This window comes from Somniosus microcephalus, chromosome 1 (genome assembly GCF_052327205.1).
Source record: "Somniosus microcephalus isolate GS21.2 chromosome 1, FLI_Smic_1.0, whole genome shotgun sequence".
Lineage (NCBI taxonomy): Eukaryota > Metazoa > Chordata > Chondrichthyes > Squaliformes > Somniosidae > Somniosus > Somniosus microcephalus.
In genome coordinates this window covers 142,846,776-142,874,662 of record NC_140987.1, presented here as the reverse complement: position 1 = coordinate 142,874,662, position 27,887 = coordinate 142,846,776, and the positions used below count along the sequence as shown (strand labels likewise).

The 27,887-nt window shown below is 44.9% G+C and overlaps 1 protein-coding gene across 1 annotated transcript in view; it reads left to right on the top strand.

Moving 5' to 3' along the window:
- LOC147124389 (transmembrane channel-like protein 2-B) overlaps positions 1–27,887 on the top strand; it is a 180,794-nt gene that overhangs the window by 130,995 nt on the left and 21,912 nt on the right. The window contains exons 13-17 of the mRNA XM_085963421.1: positions 1,133–1,282; positions 2,352–2,480; positions 2,841–2,908; positions 9,367–9,606; positions 13,666–13,791. Of these exons, the coding sequence (XP_085819547.1) occupies positions 1,133–1,282; positions 2,352–2,480; positions 2,841–2,908; positions 9,367–9,606; positions 13,666–13,791 (713 nt within the window). The remainder of the gene's footprint in view (positions 1–1,132; positions 1,283–2,351; positions 2,481–2,840; positions 2,909–9,366; positions 9,607–13,665; positions 13,792–27,887) is intronic.

The following is a 27,887-nucleotide window of genomic DNA, read 5'->3' as shown; positions in this document are numbered from 1 at the left end:
CCGCCTTTCGGGGCTATCTCATCTAGGTGCTCGTCATTGTATGAGTCACCTACCCAGGCCTAGTCTTCCCAGAGAATTTTGTCTGCCCAGACATTCTCCCATAATTAGTTTGTAGGCCTGGCTGGAATCTCCTGTCCATCACGAACACCTGGGCCCCTTCCATCTTCTCCAAACAGGCTGTTGGTCAATTCAGCAGTAACAGTCATTCAAAATGCCTGATACAAAAAAAAATCCTTGGGGCCCACGTTGATGCTTACACAAGAGATGTTTGAACTTGACAAAAACACAGAGTAATAGATAGGAATTGATCAAGAGATGTTAGAAGCTGAAGGAGCCAGCCATGGGAGCCACATACAATAAACAATCTCAGCTGAGCAAGAAGCAAAGAAGAATACATTGAGAGGGAAAGTGGGAGCAGAGAGACACAGGAACAAAAGGCACTCTCAGTTATAATATTACCTGTTGTAACAATGACTTTGAGGGCCTCCAAACACTATGTAATGAGGATTTATGCACCCAGGTGGGAGCGAGAAATTTCTCGAGCTGCTTTGCTGCCTCCTTGTTTGCTGCCATGTTTTCTCCTGGAGCTGATGTTGGGCATGTAATACATCCATCCAAATAAGGGTGGATGTATTATAAATTAGCAATTAATCATGAGAATATGTCATACAATGTATTTTTGTTTATTTGTACATTAATAAAGCTGGGCATGAGACACCTCTGAATGCCTGGTGTCCAGCTTTGTTATTAACCGTGGAGGGGGAAGGTTTAAATAGTAAATCCCCTGAGAGATGGGTATTAAATCGATTACGGGGCAATTAATTTAACTCCCCAACCTCGTGAACCCTGTCCACTTTCAACAAAAAAAATGCTGCCATTGTTCAGTTGCCCCAGAGGCTGCCAGATATTCTGCGAGGCAGCAGGTTTTCAGCCTTCCTCTGGCCACTTCCTAAAATTATTTAAAAGACCCTGATCCTGAAACCTGGATTGGAACAGGGCTGAACCCAAGTAGAGGGCAGAAGTTGTTGCAGCTGAGCGGAAGATCTAGGCTACGTTGTCTGCTAAACCATTTCCGTATATAGCTACAAGTGTGTATTCATAGGCTGAAAATGTTTTCTTTTGCTTTGTTCAGTTGGCAGAGGAAGAAAGTATAAAGAATAAGACTTTAGCCGTGTTGAATTCCTTCAATTTAACGTCCATTAATTCGACCTCTGAAAGCATTCCGCAAATAGACCCTGCAGATTTTCCCAGAGGACCTTGCTGGGAGACAGGCGTTGGATTGGTAAATCATTTGAATCTATACTATAGAAGTAGATTTTGAGATCTTTTATTTTCTGGTATTCATGTGTTTCTCACATCTGTAGCACAAGGTGTAGTCTTGTATCACATAGGCTTCACTAGGTTCTTGCATAGAATGATGGCCCGTATTTTCCGATTGCAGGCCTCCCGCGGGTGGAGGCCTGCGATCTAGAAAAATCTATGCCCTTACCTGAGGGCTCCAGGAATGCACACGCTTCCGATGCTGGGCCTCTCCAAACTCCAAGTGTGCAGGGCCCACGTATCCCAGAGGCACATGTAGTTCACAGTGTCCCTGGGATCATGTGGGCCATGGGGAGACGATCAAAGAAGGGAATCTCCCTTCATACACTTGACAGGAAGACCTGTCAAATATATGAATGGAGATCACCCCAAAAACATAGTTAAACTTTAAATAAGTTTTTTTTTTAAATCACATTTTTAAAATGACTTGAAATTACAATAAATTAAGTATTTTAAACAAAAGTTTAATTTTTTGAAAAAAATAATTAAAGTTTTTTACGGGGCTAAAAATAAACTTACTTTTTTAAAAGTATTTTTAAATGATAAATTAGTGGAATTTTTAAAAAACTTTTTTCAACTCTTATCCTGGTAAAAGCAGGCCTTACGCCTGCTTTTACCAGGCGTAAGAATTGTAAGGATTTTCTGCAGGTGGAGGGTCTCCAAAAAGCGGAACTATCCGCCCGCAGAGGCCCTTCTCCAGGGCAGTTGGAGGATCTGTCGAGACCATTCTTGACAGATCAGAAATGCCGGTTTTCAGCGCATGCCTGAAACCGGCATTTCCGATGTTCCTACGGGTGGGTACACAGCGCCTACCCACCCATAGGGATCGGAATATCTGGGCCAATGTATTTAGCTCAAATTTGTTTTGGTCAATTTACAGCTGTGTTAATGGGGAGAAAGCAATACACTGTTTCAATCATGATTTTGTTTTGATAGCTATTACTGTGAAGTTAACACTTTAGTTCATTGAAACATCTGATCATTGCATTCTTTGTTGAATAATGAATCTTTTTGTTAATTGCTATTTACAGGAATTTACAAAGCTTACTGTGTCTGACATTCTCGTAACTTATGGCAGTATATTGGTTGGGGATTTCCTTCGTGCTCTGTTTGTCAGATTTATTAACTATTGCTGGTGCTGGGACCTGGAGTATGGATTTGTAAGTATTTTTATCAAAAGAAATGTGTTGAGTGAATTAATGATCACTATCATTGTATGTTTTATTAGTTATATTTAATGTTTACTTACCAGTAAAAATCAGGAGCTAAATTTATCCCTATCTAGCCACAGTTGCCTCTTCAAAGATGTAAATGTGCATATAGCTCCCCAGTACATATCTGCACGCTGTACAATACGCACATTTAAAAAGCAATTCTTGAGGAACAATGGCTGGTACAGAATTAGGACTAGTCAGCAGTAAATGGTTCTGAAATTGTTTAATAGTATGTGACAATAGGACACCTCTTGCGCTGTTACTTCACTTCAATTAACCTTGCTACTTTTACCCTTAAAACTTCAGCCTTCATACACTGAGTTTGACATCAGTGGAAATGTTCTAGGACTTATCTTCAATCAAGGAATGATATGGTAAGGAAGTGTTACAACTGTACAATTCATCATATTTTAGTTAATACAATAGAGCTGTCTAATCTTGTCCAATGGGCCCACTAAATATGTCATGCTAAGTCCTATAAACCAGTGAGGCAGGGTAGAAACCGATCTCAAAAAGAAATATAAACAGGTGGAAGCATGTATAGTTGAGCAACCATTTTATGTTTGGGATACATCCATTGCATCTTTTGTGATTTATTTGTACAAGGATAGTCAACCAGTTAATTGACATAGGAAGTGTTCAGAGAGCATGTAAGTTGAGTACATATGGCTGAGGAAGATCATATGATGAACTGTGTGGTACAATATGTTTGATTTGTTTTAAACAGGATTGCCCTTTATTCAGCAAATTAGGGATGTAGCACAAGGTTGCTTTAACTATATTTTTCTCCCACTAAAATGAAAGTTTTTGAATGTACAAGGATCAGAAACAGTAAATTGAACATAGGTCACCTCTTAATGTCCCTCCATATTTTATATGTACTGCACTCAGTGCCTGAGTTTTATTTCCATGTACTGTTTATATAAAAGATCAGAAATATAAGTTTTTTTAAAAACTTGTCTGTCAATCCTATGGCACAGCACAAGGGTGCGTTGTGTGGCTATCTATTAAATAATAGGATACGGATCTGTTCCTGTGATCCTCCGTATGCAGAAATGGGAGAAAGGGACTGGGAAACAGTGGGTTAACACAGTTTTGGGACAGGATTTGATGTAATCTGCAGTATCTATTTGTAGTAGCTGTAGTTATTGGTGTCTTTATACTCTTATAGTTGTATAACTTGATTTGTTAGTAGCTTGTAGCGTTTGATTTACTTTCTCTCGCCTGCTGATGGCCACTCAGATCTTCAGCCATTTATGCCTAGCGCCTCAATCTATCATAAATGAGGAAACACTTTTCACTATTGCTGTTAAATGACATTTGAATGCAATGACCTGCGCTGAGTGCTATTACACAGTGATTGAACAGAGGTCATTTTCCCGATTGCCTACCTTCACTGATCGAAAGAAATCATTCATTTGTAAAAACAAATTTAATCCAAGGGTATAGTAAACAGATATTGACTGCAGATTTAGGGTATACAGTAAACCGCCGGCCCTTCAGTTATAAGAATGACCCTCATAATAGTAATTTACTGCTATAGCTCTCAAATGTAGTGAGATTGTGTAAAGAACTTGTGCTTATTTAGTGCTTTGGCAGCCTTGGCTTTGCCATCAGGATCCGACTGCCATTTTAACGCTGGCCTGAGTGGGAAAGCGGCTGTGATTTTCCCACTGGGCTGAAGCAGGCCAGAGGCTGATCACCGGTGGAAGAGGCCCCACAAGATAAGTGTATTTCTTTCCTTTCTGGTGCCTGGGGGAGCAGAAGTGGTCCTCAATGCCCCATAAGAAAGTATAGGACATCCCGGACGTGGACTTTTCCCCAAACAGCTGACTGCCTGGAACCCTTGTTTCCACCTCCCCCCACCCCTCCGCCATTCCCGCACTTACCTTGGGCTAGGACGGTAGCCTCCGAGCTGCACGATTTTAGTGGCTGGGCAGTTGCTTCCCGCCGACTTCTCAGCTGTTTCGGTCAGGAGGACGGCCAGCTGCATTTTTTTTATTCGTTCCTGGGCTGTGAGTGTCGCTGGCAAGGCCAGCATTTATTGCTCATCCCTAATTGCCCTTGAGAAGGTGGTGCTGAGCCGCCTTCTTGAACCGCTGCAGTCCGTGTGGTGAAGGTACTCCCACAGTGCTGTTAGGTAGGGAGTCCCAGGATTTTGACCCAGCGACGATGAAGGATCGGCAATATACTTCTAAGTCAGGATGGTGTGTGACTTGGAGGGGAAATTGGAGGTGGTGGTGTTCCCATGCGCCTGCTGCCGTTGGCCTTCTAGGTGGAAGAGGTTTGGGAGGTGCTGCCGAAGAAGCCTTGGTGAGTTGCTGCAGTGCATCTTGTAGATGGTACACACTGCAGCCATGGTACGCCGGTGATGGAGGGAGTGAATGTTTAAGGTGGTGGATGGGGTGCCAATCAAGCGGGCTGCTTTGTCTGGATGGTGTCGAGCTTCTGTTGTTGGAACTGCACTCATCCAGGCAAGTGGAGAGTATTCCATCACACTCCTTACTTGTGCTTTGTAGATGGTAGAAAGGCTTTGGGGAGTCAGGAGGTGAGACACTCACCACAGAATACCTAGCCTCTGACCTGCTCTTGTTGCCACGGTATTTATGTGGTTTGGTCCAGTTAAGTTTCTGGACAATGGTTACCCCCAGGATGTTGATGGTGGGGGATTTGGCGATGGTAATGCCATTGAATGTCAAGGGGCAGTGGTTAGACTCTCGCTTGTTAGAGATAGTCATTGCCTGGCACTTGTGTAGCATGAATGTTACCTGCCACTTATCAGCCCAAGCCTGAACGTCGTCCAGGTCTTGTTGCATGCAGGCATGGACTGCTTCATTATCTGAGGAGTTGTGAATGGCACTGAACACTGTGCAGTCATCAGCGAACATCTCCATGTTGGAGGGAAGGTCATTGATGAAGCAGCTGAAGATGGTCGGGCCTAGGACCCTGCCCCAAGGAACTCTTGCAGCGATGTCCTGGGGCGGAGATGATTGACCTTCAACCACCACAACCTTCTTCCTTTGTGCTAGGTATGACTCCAGCCAGTGGAGAGTTTTCCCCCCAATTCCCATTGACTTCAGTTTTACTAGGGCTCCTTGATGCCACACTCTGTCAAATGCTGCCTTGATGTTGATGAGGCCTGGCTGTTAAAATCAGCAACGCCTCTTTCTGCCGGTCACTCATCAGCCCACTTTCTTGCCCGGGAGTTAAAATTCCCCCCACCCCATTAACTCTGTTCAATTTGTTACCAGCACATTTTGTGGTTGTTGTAACACCCTAAATTTTAAACACTCATCTTGGCCAGAAATGTGAACTAATTTGCTTCTGGTCAGCTAGCTAGGCAAGAGCAGAGTTGCCTCTTTCTGCTTCCCCATCCCACACACTATAGGTCAGGCCTTCTGAGTTCTGAGCTTGTAACTTCTTGTTCTCTCATGGGTGCATTATCAAATAATTCTGACATTTTAAAGAACTCAGTTAAAATCATTTCCATCATGAATATCTTGTGCAATGTCAAATATAGAAACTGGTTGAAAATATCAGTTTAGTTTCGATCTTTGTCTGCCTACCTACTTTAATGCTAAATGAAGAGAGCTCACTTGTGCTGATTACAAAAGTTATTAATATGCAAAAATGTCATCCATATGGAGTTGAGCTGAAAAGAAATAAATTAGTTTAAAGTACAAAGATCATATCCAATTGTGATGGAATATTTTTTAGTTAACTAGCAGGAAGATTTTGGCTGCAGTATGTGTTGTTGTTGTTCCATTATCCAGATATGTGCTGTCTTACCAATAATTACTCTCTTGCTCTTTTAACTAAATTTAGGTTAGTTTTAGAAGTTAAAAATAGACTGGGTAATCATTGTGTAGAATATTTGACATAGGACTGGAACCACCAATAACTAGTTTATTGGGATAACATTTTCTTATATAATGAATGCTTTGTAAGATCTGCCAGATCTACCCGAAGAAAAGTTGGTCTGTATCAGGAATTAATATAAGAAGATATGTTAACATTGATGCAATGAGTTCTGCAGAGCTGATTTTCTGCCAGTAGATGGGGTTGGCAGCTTTGGAAATATTTTTGATCAGCATAAAGAAGAAGGAGGATGAAAAAAACTTTCCTGACCTCAGGACATCCCAAATCGCTTTAAAGCCAATTAAGTACTTTTGAAGTCTAGTCACTGCTGTAATGTAGGAAAACACAGCAGCCAATTTGTTCACTGCAAGGTCCCACAAACAGCAGTGAGATAATAACCAAAGGCCTAGAAATTCGGTGGGCTGCGCCACCAGTTAGCGCCTAAAGAGGGCACTCAGTGGCTTTAGTGCCACTGGCCACGCCTCCCGCGATATTTAGCTGGGGCGCTAATGGCGGTGTTAGCCTGTTGCGCTGCGCCGCCACCGATGACGTCATCGGTGTGCGCAGCATCCCGCTACCGCCCCGATCTCGATATTCGGTAGCGCCCACCTCTGTAGCGCCGTTTGCTAATCGCGCCCGGTTCACGGGGCCTACCTGTGGCGGCAGTGGCGCAAATTAAGGTGGAGGTGCGGGGCGGCTTTTTTTTTTCGGCGGCGGCCACCTGCCAGCACCTCCGTCCCCGGCCTCCTGATCTCCCCCCGCGGCAGTGCCGGCTGTTTTCCGAGAGCCCGGCACTTCTCCTCGGTGCCGGGCTCTTTTGCCGGCATTCACGATCTCTGATCGTGCTGGTGCAGGCCCCGCCCCCTTAAGAATGGGAGGAAGGCCTGCAGTACCGCAGCGCGCCGTGCCGCAGCGTGTGGCGCTGCGGCACGTTGCGCTGCGATATTCAGTTTCAGCGCCCTAAGAGGGACGCGGAGTGCCTCGAGCCTCACCCCGTGTCCCTCTTGGGGCGTTCAAGCTGAATTTCTAGTGGTCGCAACTGCTCCGATCGCTGCGCTAATTCCGGCGCCCAGGCGAGCTTGGCACCCCATTTGCGGCTCCACCAAATTTCTCCCCCAAATAATCTGTTTTAATGGTGTTGGTTGAAGGGTAAATGTTGGTCAGGACACCAGGAGATCTTCCCCACTCTTCCTAGTGCCAAGGGATCTTTTACATCCAACTGAGAGAGCAGAAAAGGCCTCGGTTTAACATTTCAACTTAAAGACCGCACCTCCGACAGCGCAGCACTCCCTCAGTACTGCATTGAAGTCAGCCTGGATTATGTGCTCAAGTCTCTGAGGCAAGACTTGAATCCATATCTTTCTGTCTCAGGTGAGGGTGTTGCCACTGAGCCAAGGCTGAAACATCTTCACATATCTGGAGAGAAGCTATCAAACTTTGAGTTGATTTTAAGTGAGATTTAATGTTATGCAGTTGATCTCATAGGTAATAAACATATTTAATTAATCCACAGCAAATAATCATGGATGCAAAGCACTATGATATTTAAAAAATTTACTCTATGCTATCGGAAGTATATTGGAGAAAGAATTCTTAAAATTAGTAATTATTTATGTGTAAGGTTTTAAAAATTATATAATTATCTGAACCTGCGGAGCCAAAAGAAGAGGTGATGTTTCCTTTACTCGGGTGATGTAGTTTGTCAATTTTGGTGTCTGTCCATATCCCACCTTCTTTGTCCATCAATGATCTCTTTCACTGTGAATTATTTTGAACCTAACACACTTCAAATTATTGATTGATTTTCTCCACATCATACTGGCCATTAACAACATTGCTGATTTTATTGTACAATTAAAGGTGAGGCCTTTTGACAACTCCACTGTAGACAATTGGTGCACCAAAAGAATCACTGGGGCTAAAACTCCACAACCCTCCTGGCACACTCCTGTGTGGGAGTGCTGCGAAAGGACTGCAAATTAGGTCAGGGCCTGGTCTTGCGCTGGCGTTTCTATCTGGTAATGTAAGCGAGGAGCCTCTGCCTGCACGACAACACCATTGATGTAGGAATGGTCAGGGCTGAAGCCAGTGACTTCTAATGTGTCCCCGGCTTAGCAGAGACCTGACACATCATAGGCAGTGATATGCTTGGTGTACCAGGCCACCAAATGGCAGATGTGGGACTCCTGAAAAAATCTTTTTAATTAAAAAAAAATATTTCAATGCACATCCCCTTACGGCAACAATGGTGGGGCACTTTAATTTTCTTTCTGGGATGGAACCGACCCCACCTCTGGTGTAGCAGTGGAGACATGATTTCCTGTAAAAGGTGGGTGCCCCTAGCAGTGTGTGTGTCTGCCATTGGCATTTAAAATTGAAAGGCCGTTCCCTTACCCCAGGAACTTGGGCAGGGTCAGCACTGGAGATCCTGGGCGGGCATGTCCAAGCACTTACGCTGGGATGTGGCCCCTATTGATTTTCAACCCCAGTGGTAAAATTGACTCACTTCAACTAAATTCCCACTGGATTTCAGAAAATAACATTTTGGAATACTGTATATGAGCAATTTGAGCGATCCTATATGGTAAGTATGTATGCTTGGAAGGAGCAGGTGACTTTGTACCTATGGTTCCCAAAGCTCTCCAGTACTGGAGTTTTTTAAAAAGATTGGCACAGCAGCATGTAAAGAATGCGTGTGGACTAATGAAGTAGAACATCTTAGCAGTAAGTGTGTAACATTAGTGAATAGGGGGAAAAGAATCACAGAGTGTCACACGTTCCAGCTACATATGGCTGAGGTATCCATCAGCAGAAATAATAGAGAACAGAACTACTCCACTCCAGTCGTATGAGACATCTGAAGACAGTGGTAACACCAGAAAATAAAAATTTAGATCAGGATAATTTTCACATTGTTTGTACTTGCATGCATGAGCTTTATACAGAACTGAAGAGTGTTTTTCTTTTTTTTCAGGATGGGCACTTTCTATTCTCCTGGTTTAATTGGCATCAATATCCTACGGCTGTTGACGTCCATGTACTTTCAGTGCTGGGCTGTTATGTGTTGCAATGTCCCTCAGTCAAGAGTTTTCAAGGCATCGGGGTCTAATAATTTTTACATGTCATTATTACTTTTGATCTTGTTCCTAAGTTTATTGCCAGTAGTCTACACCATAATGACATTTACCCCCTCTTTTGATTGTGGGCCATTCAGGTAATCAGTTTAAAAGATACTATAATGTGTGTCGAATGCATTCCTGTTTTAAGTCTAAAATGTTCTCTCTTACATGATCAAAATGCATGTATTGGGCTTCTTTAAATTTTATTTCTCTTCTGTTTTCCTTTATTCATATCTAAACGGATCATGAACCATGCACTAAAAATAATAGGCTTTCACTCAAGAAACTAGATTAATATGGGATGGAATTACACACACGCATCAAAACAGCTTCCATTTGGATTATGTTATCAATCATAATCATAATCAACTTTATTGCCATTGTTAGTGCACAAGTGCAGTACAACGAAATGTCGGCTTGCGGCTCCCGAGAGTGTACATTTAGATTAAGACATTTAAACATTCAACATTCATTTGGCTTGTAATACATTAACATAAACATAAGCAAGTAAGCTGCTCATAGAATCATAGCCATTACAGCACAGAATGAGTTCATTTGGCACATTACACCTGTGCTGATGTTAACTCTTCAAATGGATTCTATTTCCACTTCTCAGCTCTTCCCCCATATCATTTTATATTCTTCATTTTCAAATACGTATCCAATTTCTCTATAAATTGTTATAGTCTCTGCTTCAATAGCTGCTTCTGTAAAGCATTTCATGTTCTAATAACCCACTGTGTGAATTTCTATCTCCTAACTTCTTCTAGTAGCCAATAATAAACCAGTTTAGAACTGCTGTAAAATATACTTTTTCCATGAAATCTGGTGATAAACAAAGTTTCCAGGTATTTGAGATGATGTTTAAAGACAAAAACACAAGTTGTATCAAAGACACCTGTGTCTTTTGATCTCATTTATCATTTATTTAAAAAAAGTGGATCGCCTGTGGTGCTGTTCACAATACATTGGAGGATACACTTTTTTATAACAATAGGGGTGTTAGGTCATGTATTGTACACATACAAGAAGTACGTGCTGCATGCAAGACTTTTAGGCCTAGAAATTAGGTTTGCCTCCGCCAGGGCTTTTGTGGCCGAAATTTTGCGCCCGCGATAATTGCCGCTGCGCCCGCCAAAAATTCAGCTGCCCCGCGCCCAGACGGCTGCGGGCGCTAATGGAGGGTTTCAGCGCCTCGCTATGGGCGCTGAATGCAGGTTTGCGGCGCTAATCCCCCGCTGCGGCACCCGATGCGGTGCGGCAGGCTGGGGTACTGCAGGCCTCCTCCTTCTGTTAAGGAGGAGCTGCCTGCAGCCGACCGCTGACTGGTCGATTCGCCCGACAAATGAGCCCGGCACCTCGGAGAAGTGCCGGGCTCGCGGGCCACACACATCAGTGCCGCGGGGGGGTGGTGGAGGAGTCCGGGGAGGGAGGTGCGGGCAGGCGGCCGCCGGGAAAGCGGCCGGCCGCCGCTCCACCTTAATGCGCCGGCGCTACGTGCTGCAACATCCCGTTGAACAATCGTTGGTTGCGGCTGCCACGGGCGAGGCGGCCACAACTGAATTTGGGCGTCCGGCTGCGTTACCACGGCAACCGGGACGCTGCGCACACCAATGACGTCATCGGTGCCGGCGCAGCGCTACCGGCTAACGCCGATGGTAGGGCCCAACGCAATTTCGATCACGGCTATAATTCCGGCGCAAGGCCCTCTAACGCCTCTAATTGGGCGCTAACCCCACCGAATTTCTAGGCCTTAATATATTACATTGAATCTCGCATGGTGTTGCACATGGTAAGTCAGAGAATATGAGGGCTGATATTAACTTGGTCTGCCATACGGAAGGCTAAAATCGGAGTGCTGCACTCACTGTCCCTTTTCCACTCTGATCCAACCTGACATTATTTTGCCCAGGCAATTTACCACCCTCCCCCATTGAAAAATATTCCATCAGCTGAATGAACTGTACTGATGCATCCTCAGAAGTTAGGTACACTGTGTAATACAGGTTCAGCTCACAAAATTCAAAGCTCTGGGCAAAGTTACCTGTTTCATCTTTGGCTCGTCATGTTCAATGCCACACTAGTTTGACTAATAATATATATTTAAAAAAATTATGTTTGCACGCACTTCCGGTCAGCTATTATTATAAATTCCTATGTCCACACTTTTATATTGGGATCTTGTCAGACTGCAATTATACTCTGCATTGCCACTACTGGTGGGAGGGTATAATTACAGTATGACTGAATGGAATGAAAATCGAGACAGGTTCTATAACAGGCAGGCAATCTGCTCTGCTAGATTGCCACCACGCAATAAAGACAAAAAAATTATCCCCTGATCTTTAGTCCTTGTGTACAATGCCACGGGAAATCAACTACTGTATACAACTTTTGTTTTAACTGCTCATGAACCCAAGTAGAGAAAGTACTTTGTTGATGGAAAAATGAAACTGAGGATATCTATCAAAACTGATAACGTTTGGAATGTTCCTGAGATAAGTGTGCATATGATCCACAGTTTGTAGTTTCCCTGTAAAGAAAAGGTTTCTCAGATTCACATCAAATGCAATTTCTCTGATAGCCTGATGAGATTATTGCTATTGTGATGACATGAGCAGTCCCACAGATGGAGGTGTACAAGCCTGTGAATGGCATTCTTGCCAAGGCAGAGCTACAAGTAACGATAAACTAACATTTAAAATCCTAGCAAACTTCTGCTAACTAATAGCTAGCTATCTGTTCCTCAGCAATGGAGAAGAGTCCTTATTAACAATTTTTTTTCTTTAGTGAATTACTCATTTGCAGTATTACAAATCTGCCCTGGCAAAGTGGCAGGGACATAATTTTAATGAACGTTTGTAAATGGAGATTCAGAATGATGCAATATTATGCATATAAAACAGAAAGCTATTATTGATCTGTTATCTATTCATTTATGTATCCCTTAGACCAAAATACTGAAACTAATTGACCATAGTTCCATTACAAAATTGCAAAATGATCTTCAGTTGACATTGGAAGGTCATAGCTTTTGTGTGAGCTATCAGTGAACAGATAACACTTCCCATGGAGCTGATGTTAAACAGATGAAAATATCTCAATTTAAAAAAAAAATGAACTTCGTGGAAGAATGTAGTCAAGCCAATATTGACTGTAGTTTAGGGAATGTAATATAATTGGTAAGCTATTGCTGTTTGGACTACAGAAGTGACCTTCAGAGTGCCAAAACACCTGAATCATTCTCCTTCAGGGATTGTAATACACTTTCCATTGCTTGTGTGAACATCAGGATTATAGTTCACTGTTGCTTCACCAAACTGAAATGAGGGATAGAAATTTTATTGGGGTTCATCTGACCTCCCGCCATAACTTCGGCAGAATATCAGCAGAAACCCTGGAGAAATGGCATAAACAGTTAGGGTGGGAAGTTGGGAGCACCTCTATGAAAATTCCAGGTATATGTATAATTTGAATGGCGCCAAGAACTTGTGAAAAATGGCATTTGAGGGAAAATTCACCAATTCCATGTTTCTGGTGGGGAATTGCATTAAAGAGGAGCATGAGTCAGTTAGTGCTACAACACTGTCAGACCAGTTCTCTGTCCAAGTTCTCTTTGAGCGAGCTTCTCTACTGAGAGTGCAAGATTGCTGCATTCTTCAGGCATCCCTATGCCCATGTGAATTTACTGATGCTGAAATATTTTGTCTAGATTACAAAACTTGGCTTTTGGACAGCAAGCTTTTTCCTATATCCTGGGCAGGAATGTGGGAGAGCTTCTGGGAGAATCTCTCCAGGTATGGGGGTAGTATTCAAGCCTTGGACTCAGATTATTAAGAGATGTTAAGGGGAAAAGAAGTATTTGGCATGTAGTTGTGATGGTAGGCAACTGTGAGTCTTCCAGTCAGTTATTTTAGGTGGGACTTTTAAAGGTTTTATTAAGGTGGCAATTTTCTGCATTGGAGTACTATGACACCAAATAGATGAACACCAGTTGCAAACAGTTTCTGGCATGCACGTTAAAAATGAATGAGTGACACACTGGCTTTAAACAACATGACTTACTCACCACTAAAATACAGTGTTGAACTTAGACCTTTTTGGAACTGTTTAGACCACATTTTAGTCTAATTTTTTTTTTTTTTTACCAACAGTGGGAAAGCTAAAATGTTTGAGGTAATTATGGAAACAATCCAGTATGATTTCCCAGCATTTATTGGACAGCTCTTTGGTTATGCTTCAAATCCAGGGCTGATTCTTCCTGGAATCTTACTCATGGTGTAAGTTTATTTGCTCCACTTCTACAAAACAAATCTCTAATCACTTGAATGATAGTTGTGGTTTAACACCTTGAAAGGCAATGTTTCAAATATAATATCATGTCTTACACTGATTACTTTAAATGCTTAGACCTTTTTCCTGACTGGTCCAAAGTATCCTCCATTTGTAACTACAGAACCGTAGAAGCCATTTAATTGTACTTTAATGGATTCCAATTTGAACTGATAAACACATTTTGCCACCTCACAGCTTACTATTCCGTTAGCATGTTTCTCTGACTGAAATGCAGGTAGACTGGTGGGGTCACTGAATCAGGATGGAATGAAGCAGAATGTACAGTCAGCTATGAGACTCAGCTATTTTACTGATACGCATATTGGTTCTGTTTGCACACCAGTATTGGACCAAGCATTTCAGTCAGTTAACTCCACAGGATAGACAGTATTTGCTTGTCGTGTTAAACAAGTAGATTAGTCTTTAGGGATGTATTAAAATAAATTTGTTTCCTAGCAGGTTGTTTCCATAAAGCAGATGTTTTGCATGTCCCCATCCTGTTTAAGCGGCTACTACCGTCTTGCAACAAAAACAACAACAACTTGTATTTATATAGTGCCTTTAACGTAGTAAAACGTCCCAAGTCGCTGCACAGGAATATTTTAAGACAACAAATTTGACACCGAGGCACTTAAGGATAAATTAGGGTAGGTGACCAAAAGCTTGGTCAAAGAGGTAGGTTTTAAGGAGCGTCTTAAAGGAGGAAAGAGAGATAATGAGGTGGAGAGGTTTAGGCAGGCAATTCCAGAGCATAGGGCCTAGGCAACAGAAGGCACGGCCACCAAAGGTTGAGCGATTATAATCAGGGATGCTCAAGAGGGCAGAATTAGAGGAGCACAGATATCTTGGGGGGGGGGGGGGTGGCGGTTGTGGGGCTGAAGGATATTACAGAGATGGGAAAGGGCGAGGCCATTGAGGGATTTGAAAAGAAGGATGAAATCGAGGCATTGCTTAACCGGGAGCCAATGTAGGTCAGCGAGCACAGGGGAGATGGGCGAATGGGACTTGGTGCGAGTTAGGACACGGGCAGCCGAGTTTTGGATGACCTCATGTTTACGTAGGTGGAATGTGGAAGGCCAGCCAGAAGTGCGTTGGAATAGTCAAGTCTAGAGGTAACAGAGGCATGGATGAGGGTTTCAGCAGCAGATGAGCTGAGGCAAGGGCGGAGACAGGCGATGTAACGGAGGTGGAAATAGGCAGTCTTTGTTATGCTGCGGATATGTGGTCGGAAGCTAATTTCAGGGTCAAATCTGACACCAAGGGGGCGATTTTGCCAATGGGGGCGCGTTGGAGGCGGGACTGCTGCTTGTCGGGTTTTAGTCCTGCCTCCATCGACTTCTGGCCAACCCATGCTATTTTCCCTTGATTGACCTTGTTAAGGCCGCCCGGTAGGCTTAGCAGGCCAAATAAGGGGAAGCCAGTTACAGAGAACGTCTGCGCATGACGTTTCATCTGTCAAAAATTTTGACAGATGAATTGTCATCGTTTGACAGCTCTGTGAAGCTGTCAAACACTGACATTCTATGTTGTTTTATGAGTCCTTGTATTCAAGACTCATCATCCTCTTTCTTTAGCAGAAATTAGATGGTTGTTGCATCGGAGAATGCAGCAGCCATCTGTCATCTCTGCTGGTGAGATGCGAGATTCTCCACATCTCCAACTGTTGAAGCCTCCAGGAAGAAACAAAGGTAAATAAACATTTTCTATCACTTTCCACTCACCTCACATACTTACCTCTCCACACTTGCACCCGTCACTTACCTCCACAACGCACTTTTGTACCCTTCCGACCCCCGCAGACCCACTGCCTGCCTCGGTGAACCTGACGGGGTTTCCTGATATCGGGAAGCCTGCGCCACTCCTGAAAAAATTGGGATAATCCTCTTAACTACCTGTTAACTACCGGTTAACAGGCAGTGAAGTGGCTGTAATCCCCCTCCCGCCTCCAGGAGATGGGACCCGGCAAGATGGCACGGAGGCGGGTTGGGGGCAGGATGGGCACCCGCCCCCAGATTCTGCCATTTTCCCGGCCTCCATACCCACCTCCCCAGGGCTGGCAAGATCGTGCCCCAAGGTTGCAAACAATGTGGTTCAGCCTCAGACAGATGTTAGGGAGAGGGTTGGAGTCAATGGCTTGGGAGCAGAGTTTGTGGCGGGGACCGAAAACAATGGCTTTGGTCTTCCCAATATTTAATTGGAGAAAATGTTTGCTCATCCAGAACTGTATGTCGGACAAGTAGCCTGACAATTTAGACACTGTGGAGGGGGCGAGAGAAGTGGTAGTGAGGTAGAGCTGGGTGTCGTCTGCGTACATGTGGAAACTGACGCTGTGTTCTCGGATGATGTCGCCAAGGGGCAACATGTAGATGAGAAATAGGAGGCGGCCAAGGATAGGGGATAGTATCATTAGGGGGATAGATAGGGTTCTTTGCAGCCGAGAGCGAGAGTCCCGAAGGTTGTGTTGCCTGCCCAGTGCCAGGGTTAAGGACATCTCCTCTGGGCTGGAGACAAACTTGGAGTGGGAGGGAGAGAATCAAGTTGTCGTGGTTCATGTTGGTACCAACGACATAGATAGGACAAGGGAAGAGGTTCTGCTGAGGGAGTATGAGCAGCTAGGGGCCAAATTAAAAAGCAGAACCACAAGGGTAATAATCTCTGGATTACTACCTGAGCCACGAGCAAATTTGGCTAGGGTAAATAAAATCAGAGAGTTAAATGCGTGGCTCAAAGACTGGTGTGAGAGAAATGGGTTTTGCTTCTTGGGACACTGGCACAAGTACTGGGACAGGAGAGAGCTGTTCCGTTGGGACGGACTTCACTTGGCCAGTGCTGGGACTAGAATCCAGGCGAATTGAATAACTAGGGCTGTAGAGAGGGCTTTAAACTAATTAGTGTGGGGGAGGTTTCAAGAGAGCGAAAAATAAAAATGTCAGCGGAGAAGGCAATAGAGCAAGGTAGCAGTGGGGGAATTAAAAACCAGAGCGTGTCAGGAAGGGACAGAATATATAAAGATAAAGGTAAAGTAGTAAAGGGGGTAAAAGCAGAAATAAATTGTCACAAAACATATTTAAAAGTTCTTTATCTGAATGCACGCAGCATTCGTAACAAAATAGACGAGTTGACGGTACAAATAACTACACATGGATATGATCTGGTGGCCATTACAGAAACATGGCTGCATGGTGACCATGACTGGGAACTAAACATCCAGGGGTATTTGACTATTAGGAAGGACAGACAGGAAGGAAAGGGAGGTGGGGTGGCTATGTTAATAAAGGATGGAATCACTGCAATAGTGAGAAATGATATTGGGTCGAAGGATCAGGATAGTGAAACAGTTTGGGTGAAGATAAGGAATAATAAGGGAAAAAAGTCACTAGTGGGCATAGTCTATAGGCCTCCCAACAGTTGCAACTCTGTTGGTCGGAGTATAAATCAGGAAATAGTTGGGGCTTGTAATAAGGGAACAGCTATAATCATGGGAAATTTTAACTTTCATATTGACTGGACAAATCAAATTGGGCAGGGCAGCCTTGAGGAAGATTTCATAGAGTGCATTAGGGACGGGTTCCTTGAGCAGTATGTTACTGAACCAACCAGGGGGCAGGCAATCTTAGATCTGGTCCTGTGTAATGAGACAGGATTAATAAAAAATGTCCTAGTAAAGGATCCCCTTGGAATGAGTGACCATAACATGGTTGAATTCCAAATTCAGTTGGAGGGTGGGAGGGTTGGATCTCAAACCAACTTAAATAAAGGAGATTATGAAGGTATGAGAGCAGAGTTGACTAAAGTGGACTGGGAAAATAGATTAAGGTGTAAGACAGTACATGAGCAGTGGTGTACATTCAAGGAGATATTTCACAACTTTCAAGAAAAATATATTCCACTGAGGAAAAAGGGGCATAAAAGAAAAGACAGCCATCCGTGGCTAAGTAAAGTAATAAAGGATAGTATCCGACTGAAAACAAGGGCATATAAAGTAGCCAAATCTAGTGGGAGGATAGAATATTGGGAAGCATTTAAAAGCCAGCAAAGAATAACTAAAAGATTAATTAAGAAAGGGAAGATAGATTATGAAAGTAAACTAGCAAAAAATATAAAAACAGATAGCAAGAGTTTCTACAGTTATATAAAAAGAAAAAGGGTGGCTAAAGTGAAAGTTGGTCCCTTAGAGGATGAGACCGGGAAATTAGTAGTGGGGAACATGCAGATGGCAAAAACGCTGAACAAATATTTTGTATCAGTCTTTACAGTAGAGGACACTAAAAATATCCCAACACTGGACAAACAGGGGGCTATAGGGGGGGAGGAGCTAAACACGATTAAAATCACTAAGGAGATGGTACTCGGTAAGATAATGGGACTTAAGGCAGATAAATCCCCTGGACCTGATGGCTTACATCCTAGGGTCTTGAGAGAAGTAGCGGTAGGGATTGCGGATGCATTGGTGGTCATTTTCCAAAACTCCCTGGATTCAGGAAAGGTCCCAGCAGATTGGAAAACTGCTAATGTAACGCCCTTATTTAAAAAGGGAGGTAGACAAAAGGCTGGAAACGATAGACCAGTTAGCCTAACATCTGTGGTTGGTAAAATGTTGGAGTCCATTATTAAGGAAGCAATAACAGGACATTTGGATAAGCATAATTTAATCGGACAGAGTCAGCATGGTTTTATGAAGGGGAAGTCATGTTTGACAAATTTGCTCAAACTCTTTGAGGACGTAACAAACAGGGTGGATAAAGGGGAACCAGTGGATGTGGTGTATTTGGACTTCCAAAAGGCATTTGACAAGGTGCCACACAAAAGATTACTGCACAAGATAAAAAATCACGGGATTGGGGGTAATATACTGGCATGGGTGGAAGATTGGCTATCTAACAGAAAACAGAGAGTTGGGATAAATGGTTCATTCTCGGGTTGGCAATCAGTAACTAGTGGTGTTCCGCAGGGGTCAGTGCTGGGACCCCAACTCTTTACAATCTATATTAACGATTTGGAGGAGGGGACCAAGTGCAACATATCCAAGTTTGCCGATGATACAAAGATGGGAGGGAAAGCAGTGAGTGAGGAGGACATAAAAAACCTGCAAAAGGACATAGACAGGCTAAGTGAGTGGGCAGAAATTTGGCAGATGGAATATAATGTTGGAAAGTGTGAGGTTATGCACTTTGGCAAAAAAAATTAAAGAGCAAGTTATTATCTAAATGGAGAGAAACTGCAAAGTGCTACAGTACAAAGGGACCTGGGGGTCCTGGTGTATGAAACACAGAAGGTTATTATGCAGGTACAGCAGGTGATCAGGAAGGACAATGGAATCTTGGCTTTTATTGCAAGGGGGATGGAGTATAAAAGCAGGGAAGTCTTGCTTCAATTATACAGCGTACTGGTGAGGCCACACCTGGAATACTGCGTACAGTTTTGGTTTCCATATTTAAGAAAAGATATACTTGCTCTCGAGGCAGTTCAGAGAAGGTTCACTCGGTTGATTCCGGAGATGAGGCGGTTGACGTATGAGGAAAGGTTGAGTAGGTTGGGCCTCTACTCATTGGAATTCAGAAGAATGAGAGGTGATCTTATCGAAACATATAAGATTGTGAGGGGGCTTGATCAGGTGGATGCGGGGAGGATGTTTCCACTGATGGGTGAGACTAGAACTAGGGGGCATAATCTTAGAATAAGGGGCTGCCCTTTCAAAACTGAGATGAGGAGAAACTTCTTCACTCAGGGTAGTGAATCTATGGAATTTGCTACCTCAGAGAGCTGTGGAAGCTGCGACATTAAATAAATTTAAAACAGAGATAGACAGTTTCCTAGCTGATAAGGGAATTAGGCGTTACGAGGAGCGGGCAGGGAAGTGGACGTGAGTCTAGGTTCGGATCAGCCATGATCCTATTGAATGGCGGAGCAGGCCTGAGGGGCCGGATGGCCTACTCCTGCTCCTACTTCTTATGTTCCTATGTTCTTATGATAGATCCTTGGGGGACACCAGAGGAAATGATGTGGGACTGGGAAAAGAAGCTATTGCAGATGATTCTCTGGCTAAGATTATATAGATAAGAATGGAACCAGGCGAGTGCAGTCCCACCCAGCTAGACGACAGTGGAGAGGTGTTGGAGAAGGATGGAGTGGTCAACCGTGTCAAAGGCTACAGACAAGTCAAGAAGGACGAGGAGGGAGAGTTTACCTTTGTCACAGTCACAAAGGATGTCATTTGTGACTTTGATGAGAGCCGTTTCGGTACTGTGGCAATGGCGGAAACCTGATTGGAGGGATTCAAACATGAAATTGCGGGAAAGACGGCATGGATTTGGGAGGCGACAACACGTTCAAGGACTTTGGAGAGGAAAGGGAGGTTGGAGATGGGGCGGTAGTTTAGATGGAGGGATCAAGGGTTGTTTTTTGAGGAGAGGGCTGATGACGGCAGATTTGAGAGAGAGGGGGACGGACCACCCGGCATCGACCTCGGCACCGACTATGGACACGGCAATGGCACACCCATCCCAGTCAACCCTGCAAAGTCCTCCTAACCAACATCTGGGGACTTGTGCTAAGATTGGGAGAGCTAGCCCACAGATTAGTTAAGCAACAGCCTGACATAGTCATACTCACAGAATCATACCTTTCAGCCAATGTCCCAAACTTCTCCATCACCATCCCTGGGTAAGTCCTGTCCCATCAGCAGGATAGACCCACCAGGGGTCGCGGCACAGTGGTATACAGTCGCGAAGGAGTGGCCCTGGGACTCCTCAAAATTGACTCTGGACCCCATGAAGCCTCAGGGCTTCAGGTCAAGCATGGGCAAGGAAACCTCCTGCTGATTACCACCTACTACCCTCCCTCAGCTGATTAATCAGTACTCCTCCATGTTGAACACCACTTGCAAGAAGCACTGAGAGTAGCAAGGGCACAGAATGTACTCTGGGTGGGGGACCACTACTGACCGAGCTGGCCAAGTCTTGAAGGACATAGCTGTCAGTCTGGATCTGCGACAGGTGGTGAGTGAACCAACACAAGGGAAAAACCCACTTGACCTCGTCCTCACCAATCTACCTGTCGCAAATGCATCTGTCCATGACAGCATTGGCAGCAGTAACCACTGCACAGTCATTGTGGAGATAAAGTCCCGTCTTCACACTGAGAACATCCTCCATCGTGTTGCGTGGCACTACCATCGTGCTAAATGGGATAGATCCAGAACAGATCTAGCAGCTCAAAACTAGGCATCCATGAGGCGCTGTGGGCCATCAGCAGCAGCAGAATTGTATTGCACCACAATCTGTAACCTCATGGCCTGGCATATCCCTCACTCTACCATTACCACCAAGCCAGGGGACCAACCCTGGTTCAACAACGAGTGCAGAAGAGCATGCCAGGAGCAGCACCAGGCGTACCTAAAAATGAGGTGCCCCCTGGGGAAGCTGCAACACAGGACTACATGCGTGCTAAAAAGCAGAAGCAGCATGCTATAGACAGGGCTAAGCAATCCCACAATCAATGGATCAGATCAAAGCTCTGCAGTCCTGCCACATCCTGTCATAAATGGTGGTGGACCATTAAACAACTAACGGGAGGAGGAGGCTCCAAGAATATCCCCATCCTCTATGATGGTGGAGCCCAGCACGTGAGTGCAAAAGACAAGGTCGAAGCGTTAGCAACCAACTTCAGCCAGAAGTGCCGAGTGGATGATCCATATCGGCCTACTCCCAAGGTCCCCACCATCACAGAAGCCAGTCTTCAGCCAATTTGATTCTCTCCTCGTGATATCAAGAAACCGAGCGCACTGGATACAGCAAAGGCTATGGGCCCCGACAACATCCCGGCTATCGTGCTGAAGACTTGTGCTCCAGAACTAGCCGCGCCTCTAGCCAAGCTGTTCCAGTACAGCTACAACACTGGTATCTATCTGACAATGTGGAAAACTGTCCAGGTGTGTCCTGTCCACAAAAAGCAGGACAAATTCAAACCCAGCCAAATACCGCCCCATCAGTCTACTCTCAATCATCAGCAAAGTGATGGAAGGTGTCATCAACCATGCTATCAAGCGGCACTTACTCACCAATAACCTGCTCACTGACGCCCAGTTTGGGTTCTGCCAAGACCACTCGGCTCCCAACCTCATTACAGCCTTGGTCCAAACGTGGACAAAGGAGCTGAATTCCAGAGGTGTGGTGAGAGTGACTGCCCTTGACATCAAGGCAGCATTTGACGGAGTCTGGCATCAAGGAGCCCTAGTAAAACTGAAGTCAATGGGAATCAGGGGGAAATTGCTCCACTGGCTGGAGTCATACCTAGCTCAAAGGAAGATGGTTGTGGTGGTTGAAGGTCAATCATCACAGCCCCAGGACATTGCTGCAGGAGTTCCTCAGGGCAGTGTCCTAGGTCCAACCATCTTCAGCTGCTTCATCAATGACCTTCCCTCCAACATAAGATCAGAAATGGGGATGTTCGCTGATGACTGTACAGTGTTCAGTTCCATTCACAACTCCTCAGATAATGAAGCAGTCCATGCCCGCATGCAACAAGATCTGGACGACGTTCAGGCTTGGGCTCATATGTGGCAGGTAACATTCGCGCCACAGAAGTGCCAGGCAATGACTATCTCTAACAAGTGAGAGTCTAACCACCTCCCCTTGACATTCAATGGCATTACCATTGCCGAATCCCCCACTATCAACATCCTGGGAGTCACCATTAACCAGAAATATAACTGGACAAGCCACATAAATACTGTGGCAACAAGAGCAGGTCAGAGACTAGGTATTCTACGGCGAGTGTCTCACCTCCTGACTCCCCAAAGCCTTTCCACCATCTACAAGGCAGAAGTAAGGAGTGTGATGGAATACTCTCCACTTGCCTGGATGAGTGCAGCTCCAACAACACTCAAGAAGCTTGACACCATCCAGGACAAAGCAGCTTGATTGGCACCCCATCCACCACCTTAAACAGTCACTACCTCCACCACTGGCGTACCATGGCTGCAGTGTGTACCATCTACAAGATGCACTGCAGCAACTCGCCAAGGCTTTTTCGGCAGCACCTCCCAAACCCGCGACCTCTTCCACCTAGAAGGCCAAGGGCAGCAGGCGCATGGGAACACCACCACCTCCAAGTTCCCTCCAAGTCACACACCATCCTGACTTAGAAGTATATCGCCGATCCTTCATCGTCACTGGGTCAAAATCCTGGAACTCCCTACCTAACAGCACTGTGGGAGTACCATCACTACACGGACTGCAGCGGTTTAAGAAGGCGGCTCACCACCACCTTCTCAAGGGCAACTAGAGCTGGGCAATAAATGCTGGCCATGCCAGCGATGCCCAGATCCCATAATCAATTTTTTTTTTAAAGTACCTGAGGAGAGAGAACTGTTAGCAATATCAGCTAACATGGGAGCCGGAAAAGGAAGTTGGGTGCTCAGCAGTTTAGTGGGAATAGGGTTGATGGAGCAGGAGGTGGGTGTCATGGACAAGATGAGCGCAGAGAGGTCATGAGGGGAGATCGGAGAGAAACTGGAGAAAGGTATGAGTTCAGGGCTAGGGCAGGGGGGAACCTAAGAGGAAGTTTAGCCCAGTGGGCTAGGGGAAGGAAGGCATAATTTACATAGAAACATAGAAACATAGAAGATAGGAGCAGGAGTAGGCCATTCGGCCCCTCGAGCCTGCTCCGCCATTCGATGAGATCATGGTTGATCATCCAAACTCAGTACCCCGTACCTGCCTTCTCCCCATATCCCTTGATACCTTTAGCTCTAAGAAAGGGCAGCATGGTGGCATAGTGGTTAGCACTGTTGCCTCACAGCGCCAGGGACCCGGGTTCAAATCCGGCCTCGGGTGACTGTCTGTGTGGAGTTTGCACATTCTCCCCGTGTTTGCGTGGGTTTCCTCCGGGTGCTCCGGTTTCCTCCCACAGTCCAAAGATGTGCGGGTTAGGTTGATTGGCTATGATAAATTGACCCTTAGTGTTAGGGGGATTAAATACGTGGGGTTACGGGGATAGGGTGGGATATGTGTTGGTGTAGGGGTTACGGGGATCGGGTGGGATATGTGTCGGTGCAGGCTCGATGGGCCGAAATGGCCTCTATCTGCACTGTGGGGTTTCTGTGATTCTGTGAAATATATCTAACTCCTTCTTGAATATATTTAAAGACTTGGCCTCAACCGCCTTCTGGGGTAGAGAATTCCACAGGTTCACCACTCTCTGGGTGAAGAAATTCTTCCTCATCTCTGTCCTAAATGGCTTACCCCTTATCCTTAGACTATGACCCCTGGTTCTGGACTCTCCGACCATCAGGAACATTCTACTGGCATCTAGTTTGTCCAGACCTGTCAGAATTTTATAAGTTTCGATGAGATCCTCTCTCATTCTTCTAAACTCCAGCGAGTATAAGCCCAATCGACCCAACCTCTCCTCATACGTCATTCCTGCCATCCCAGGGATCAGCCTTGTGAATCTTCGCTGAACTCCTTCCATGGCAAGAACATCCTTCCTCAGATAAGGCAACCAAAACTGCACACAGTACTCAAGGTGTGGTCTCACCAAGGCCCTGTACAACTGCAGCAGGACATCCTTGCTCCTGTACTCGAACCCTTTCGCTATGAAGGCCAACATACCATTTGCCTTCTTCACCGCCTGCTGCAGCTGCATGCTTACCTTCAGCGACTGGTGCACAAGGTCACCCAGGTCTCGTTGCACTTCCCCTTCTCCCAATCTATTGCCATTCAGATAATAGTCTGCCTTTCTGTTTTTGACACCAAAGTGGATAACCTCGCATTTATCCACGTTATATTGCATCTGCCACGCTTCTGCCCAATCACCCAACCTGTCCAAATCATCCTGCAGTTTCTCGGTATCCTCCTCACAGCACACACGCCCACCCAGCTTTGTGTCATCTGCAAACTTGGAGATATTACATCTAGTTCCCTTATCTAGATCATTAATGTATATTGTGAATAGCTGGGGTCCAAGGACCGATCCCTGCGGTACCCCACTAGTCACTGCCTGCCACTCGGAAAAAGACCCGTTAATTCCTACTCTCTGCTTTCTGTCCGCCAACCAGTTCTCTATCCAAGTCAATACCTTGCCCCCAATCCCATGTGCCTTAACTTTACACGCTAATCTCTTATGCGGGACCTTATCGAAAGCCTTTCGAAAGTCCAAATACACCACATCTACTGGTTCTCCCTTATCTATTTTCCCAGTTTTAACTCATATTGTGAGTTGTTTTCCCAAGGAAAGTAGTTTGCAATGAAACTGGGTGTTCCTATGACATGACTGAATGCCTCAGAACGTATTGGTAGGTTTTCTCACTCTTAAAGTTTCAAATTTTTATCATGCCATTCATGTGATCTAATCCATGTTTCCACAATGAGGTGGACTGGTAGGTCGTAAGTGATGAATTTTTTCCTGAGATTCATTACAGTGTACACACGTAACCAAGCCTTATTAATTGAGAGCACATGTATACAATGTAGGTTTAGTTTTTAGACATAACTCAATTTTTTCTATAAATGATAAATTCTTATCAGTTTTATATTAGTTTAACTTCCTAATATATATTCCTATTGATTGTACTTTTTTATTATCCTTTTTGCAATTTACTTTGAAATGTTCAATTCAAGGGGAATTAAAAATCCATCCAGTTACCAGCATAGATTCTGTTGGGCCAATTTTACAGCCTCTGTAAGCATTTTAATTGTGTATGAATTTCTAAGCTAATTACATTAAACTGCTCCCCTGATGACTCAATGAATTAAAGGCCCCAGAGACCAGGTAAGGCCTCACAGCGTCGGCGCGAAACTCGAGCGGCAGAGCAGGGCTATAAAAGGCCCCAGGGACCAGGTAAGGCCTCACAGCGTCGGCGGGAAACTCGAGCGGCAGAGTGGGGCTATAAAAGGCCCCAGAGACCAGGTAAGGCCTTACAGCGTCGGCGGGAAACTCGAGCGGCAGAGTGGGGCTATAAAAGGCACCAGAGACCAGGTAAGGCCTCACAGCGTTGGCGGGAAACTCAAGCGGGGCTATAAAAGGCCCCAGAGACCAGGTAAGGCCTCACAGTCTCCGAACTCGGAACTCGGAGGGAAGGAGAGAGGTAAAAAGCAATCCAAGTATGACGTCACCAGAAAGCGGGTAAGTGATTGGTTGGTAAGTATTTCTCTCTTTTTTAAGCTTAAACTCAGTGGTTTATAGTTTCTAAGGTGTGATATTCATCATCTAGAATCGGGGCAGAGAGTATTTAAAAATAATATTAATAAATTTAATTAATTACATAGAATGGGAGATCAGGTGATGTGTTGCTGCTGCAATATGTGGGAGCTGGTGGACACCATTGATGCTCACGGTGATCACATTTGCAGTAAGTGTTGGCTGCTCGAGGAATTCCGGCTCCGTGTTGAAGAGCTGGAGTCCGAGCTTCAAACACTGGAACACATCAGGGAGGGGGAGAGTTACCTGGACTCTGTGTATCAGGAGGTAGTCACACCAATTAGATTAATTAACTCAGATGTAGTATGTGGCCAGGGTCAGGATGGTGTGACTAGAAGTGAGGCAGGTACGGGGATCCAGGAGGCAGTGTTGGACAAGAGCAAGGGCTGCGGCTCCTCCAAGAGGTTTGAGGCTCTTACTCCCTGTGAGGATGGGAACAGGGACTGCGGGGAGGATGAGCAACCTGGCCACAGCACCGTGGAGCGGGGGGCCATTCAAGTGGGGGGAGTTAAAAGAAATGTTTTAGTGGTAGGGGATAGTATCGTTAGGGGGATAGATAGAGTTCTTTGCAGCCGAGAGCGAGAGTCCCGAAGGCTGTGTTGCCTGCCCGGTGCCAGGGTTAAGGACATCTCCTCTGGGCTGGAGAGAAACTTGGAGTGGGAGGGGGAGGATCCAGTTGTCGTGGTCCATGTTGGTACCAACGACATAGATAGGACAAGGAAGGAGGTTCTGCTGAGGGAGTTTGAGCAGCTAGGGGCCAAATTAAAAAGCAGAACCACAAGGGTAATAATCTCTGGATTACTACCTGAGCCACGTGCAAATTTGGCTAGGGTAAATAAAATTAGAGAGTTAAATGCGTGGCTCAAAGACTGGTGTGGGAGAAATGGGTTTTGCTTCCTGGGACACTGGCATCAGTACTGGGACAGGAGAGAGCTGTTCCGTTGGGACGGACTTCACTTGGCCAGTGCTGGGACTAGAATCCTGGCGAATCGAATAACTAGGGCTGTAGAGAGGGCTTTAAACTAATTAGTGGGGTGGAGGTTTTAAGAGAGCGAAAAATAAAAATGACAGCGGAGAAGGCAATAGAGCAAGGTAGCAGTGGGGGAATTAAAAACCACAGCGTGTCAGGAAGGGACAGAATGTATAATGATAAAGGTAAAGTAGTAAAAGGGGTAAAAGCAGGAATAAATTGTCAGAAAACATTTTGAAAGTTCTTTATCTGAATGCACACAGCATTCGTAACAAAATTGACGAGTTGATGGTGCAAATAACTACACATGGGTATGATCTGGTGGCCATTACGGAAACATAGCTGCAAGATAATCATGACTGGGAACTAAACATACAAGGATATTTGACAATTAGGAAGGACAGACAGGAAGGAAAGGGAGGTGGGGTTGCTATGTTAATCAAGGATGGAATCACTGCAATAGTCAGAAATGATATTGGGTCAAAGGATCAGGATAGTGAAACAGCTTGGGTGGAGATAAGGAATAATAAGGGGAAAAAGTCACTAGCGGGCATAGTCTATAGGCCTCCCAACAGTTGCAACTCTGTTGGTCGGAGTATAAATCGGGAAATAGTTGGGGCTTGTAATAAGGGAACAGCTATAATCATGGGGGATTTTAACTTTCATATTGACTGGACAAATCAAATTGGGCATGGCAGCATTGAGGAAGAGTTCATAGAGTGTATTAGGGGTGCATTCCTTGAGCAGTATGTAACTGAACCAACCAGGGGGCAGGCAATCTTAGATCTGGTCCTGTGTAATGAGACAGGATTAATAAAAAATGTCCTAGTAAAGGATCCCCTTGGAATGAGTGACCATAATATGGTTGAA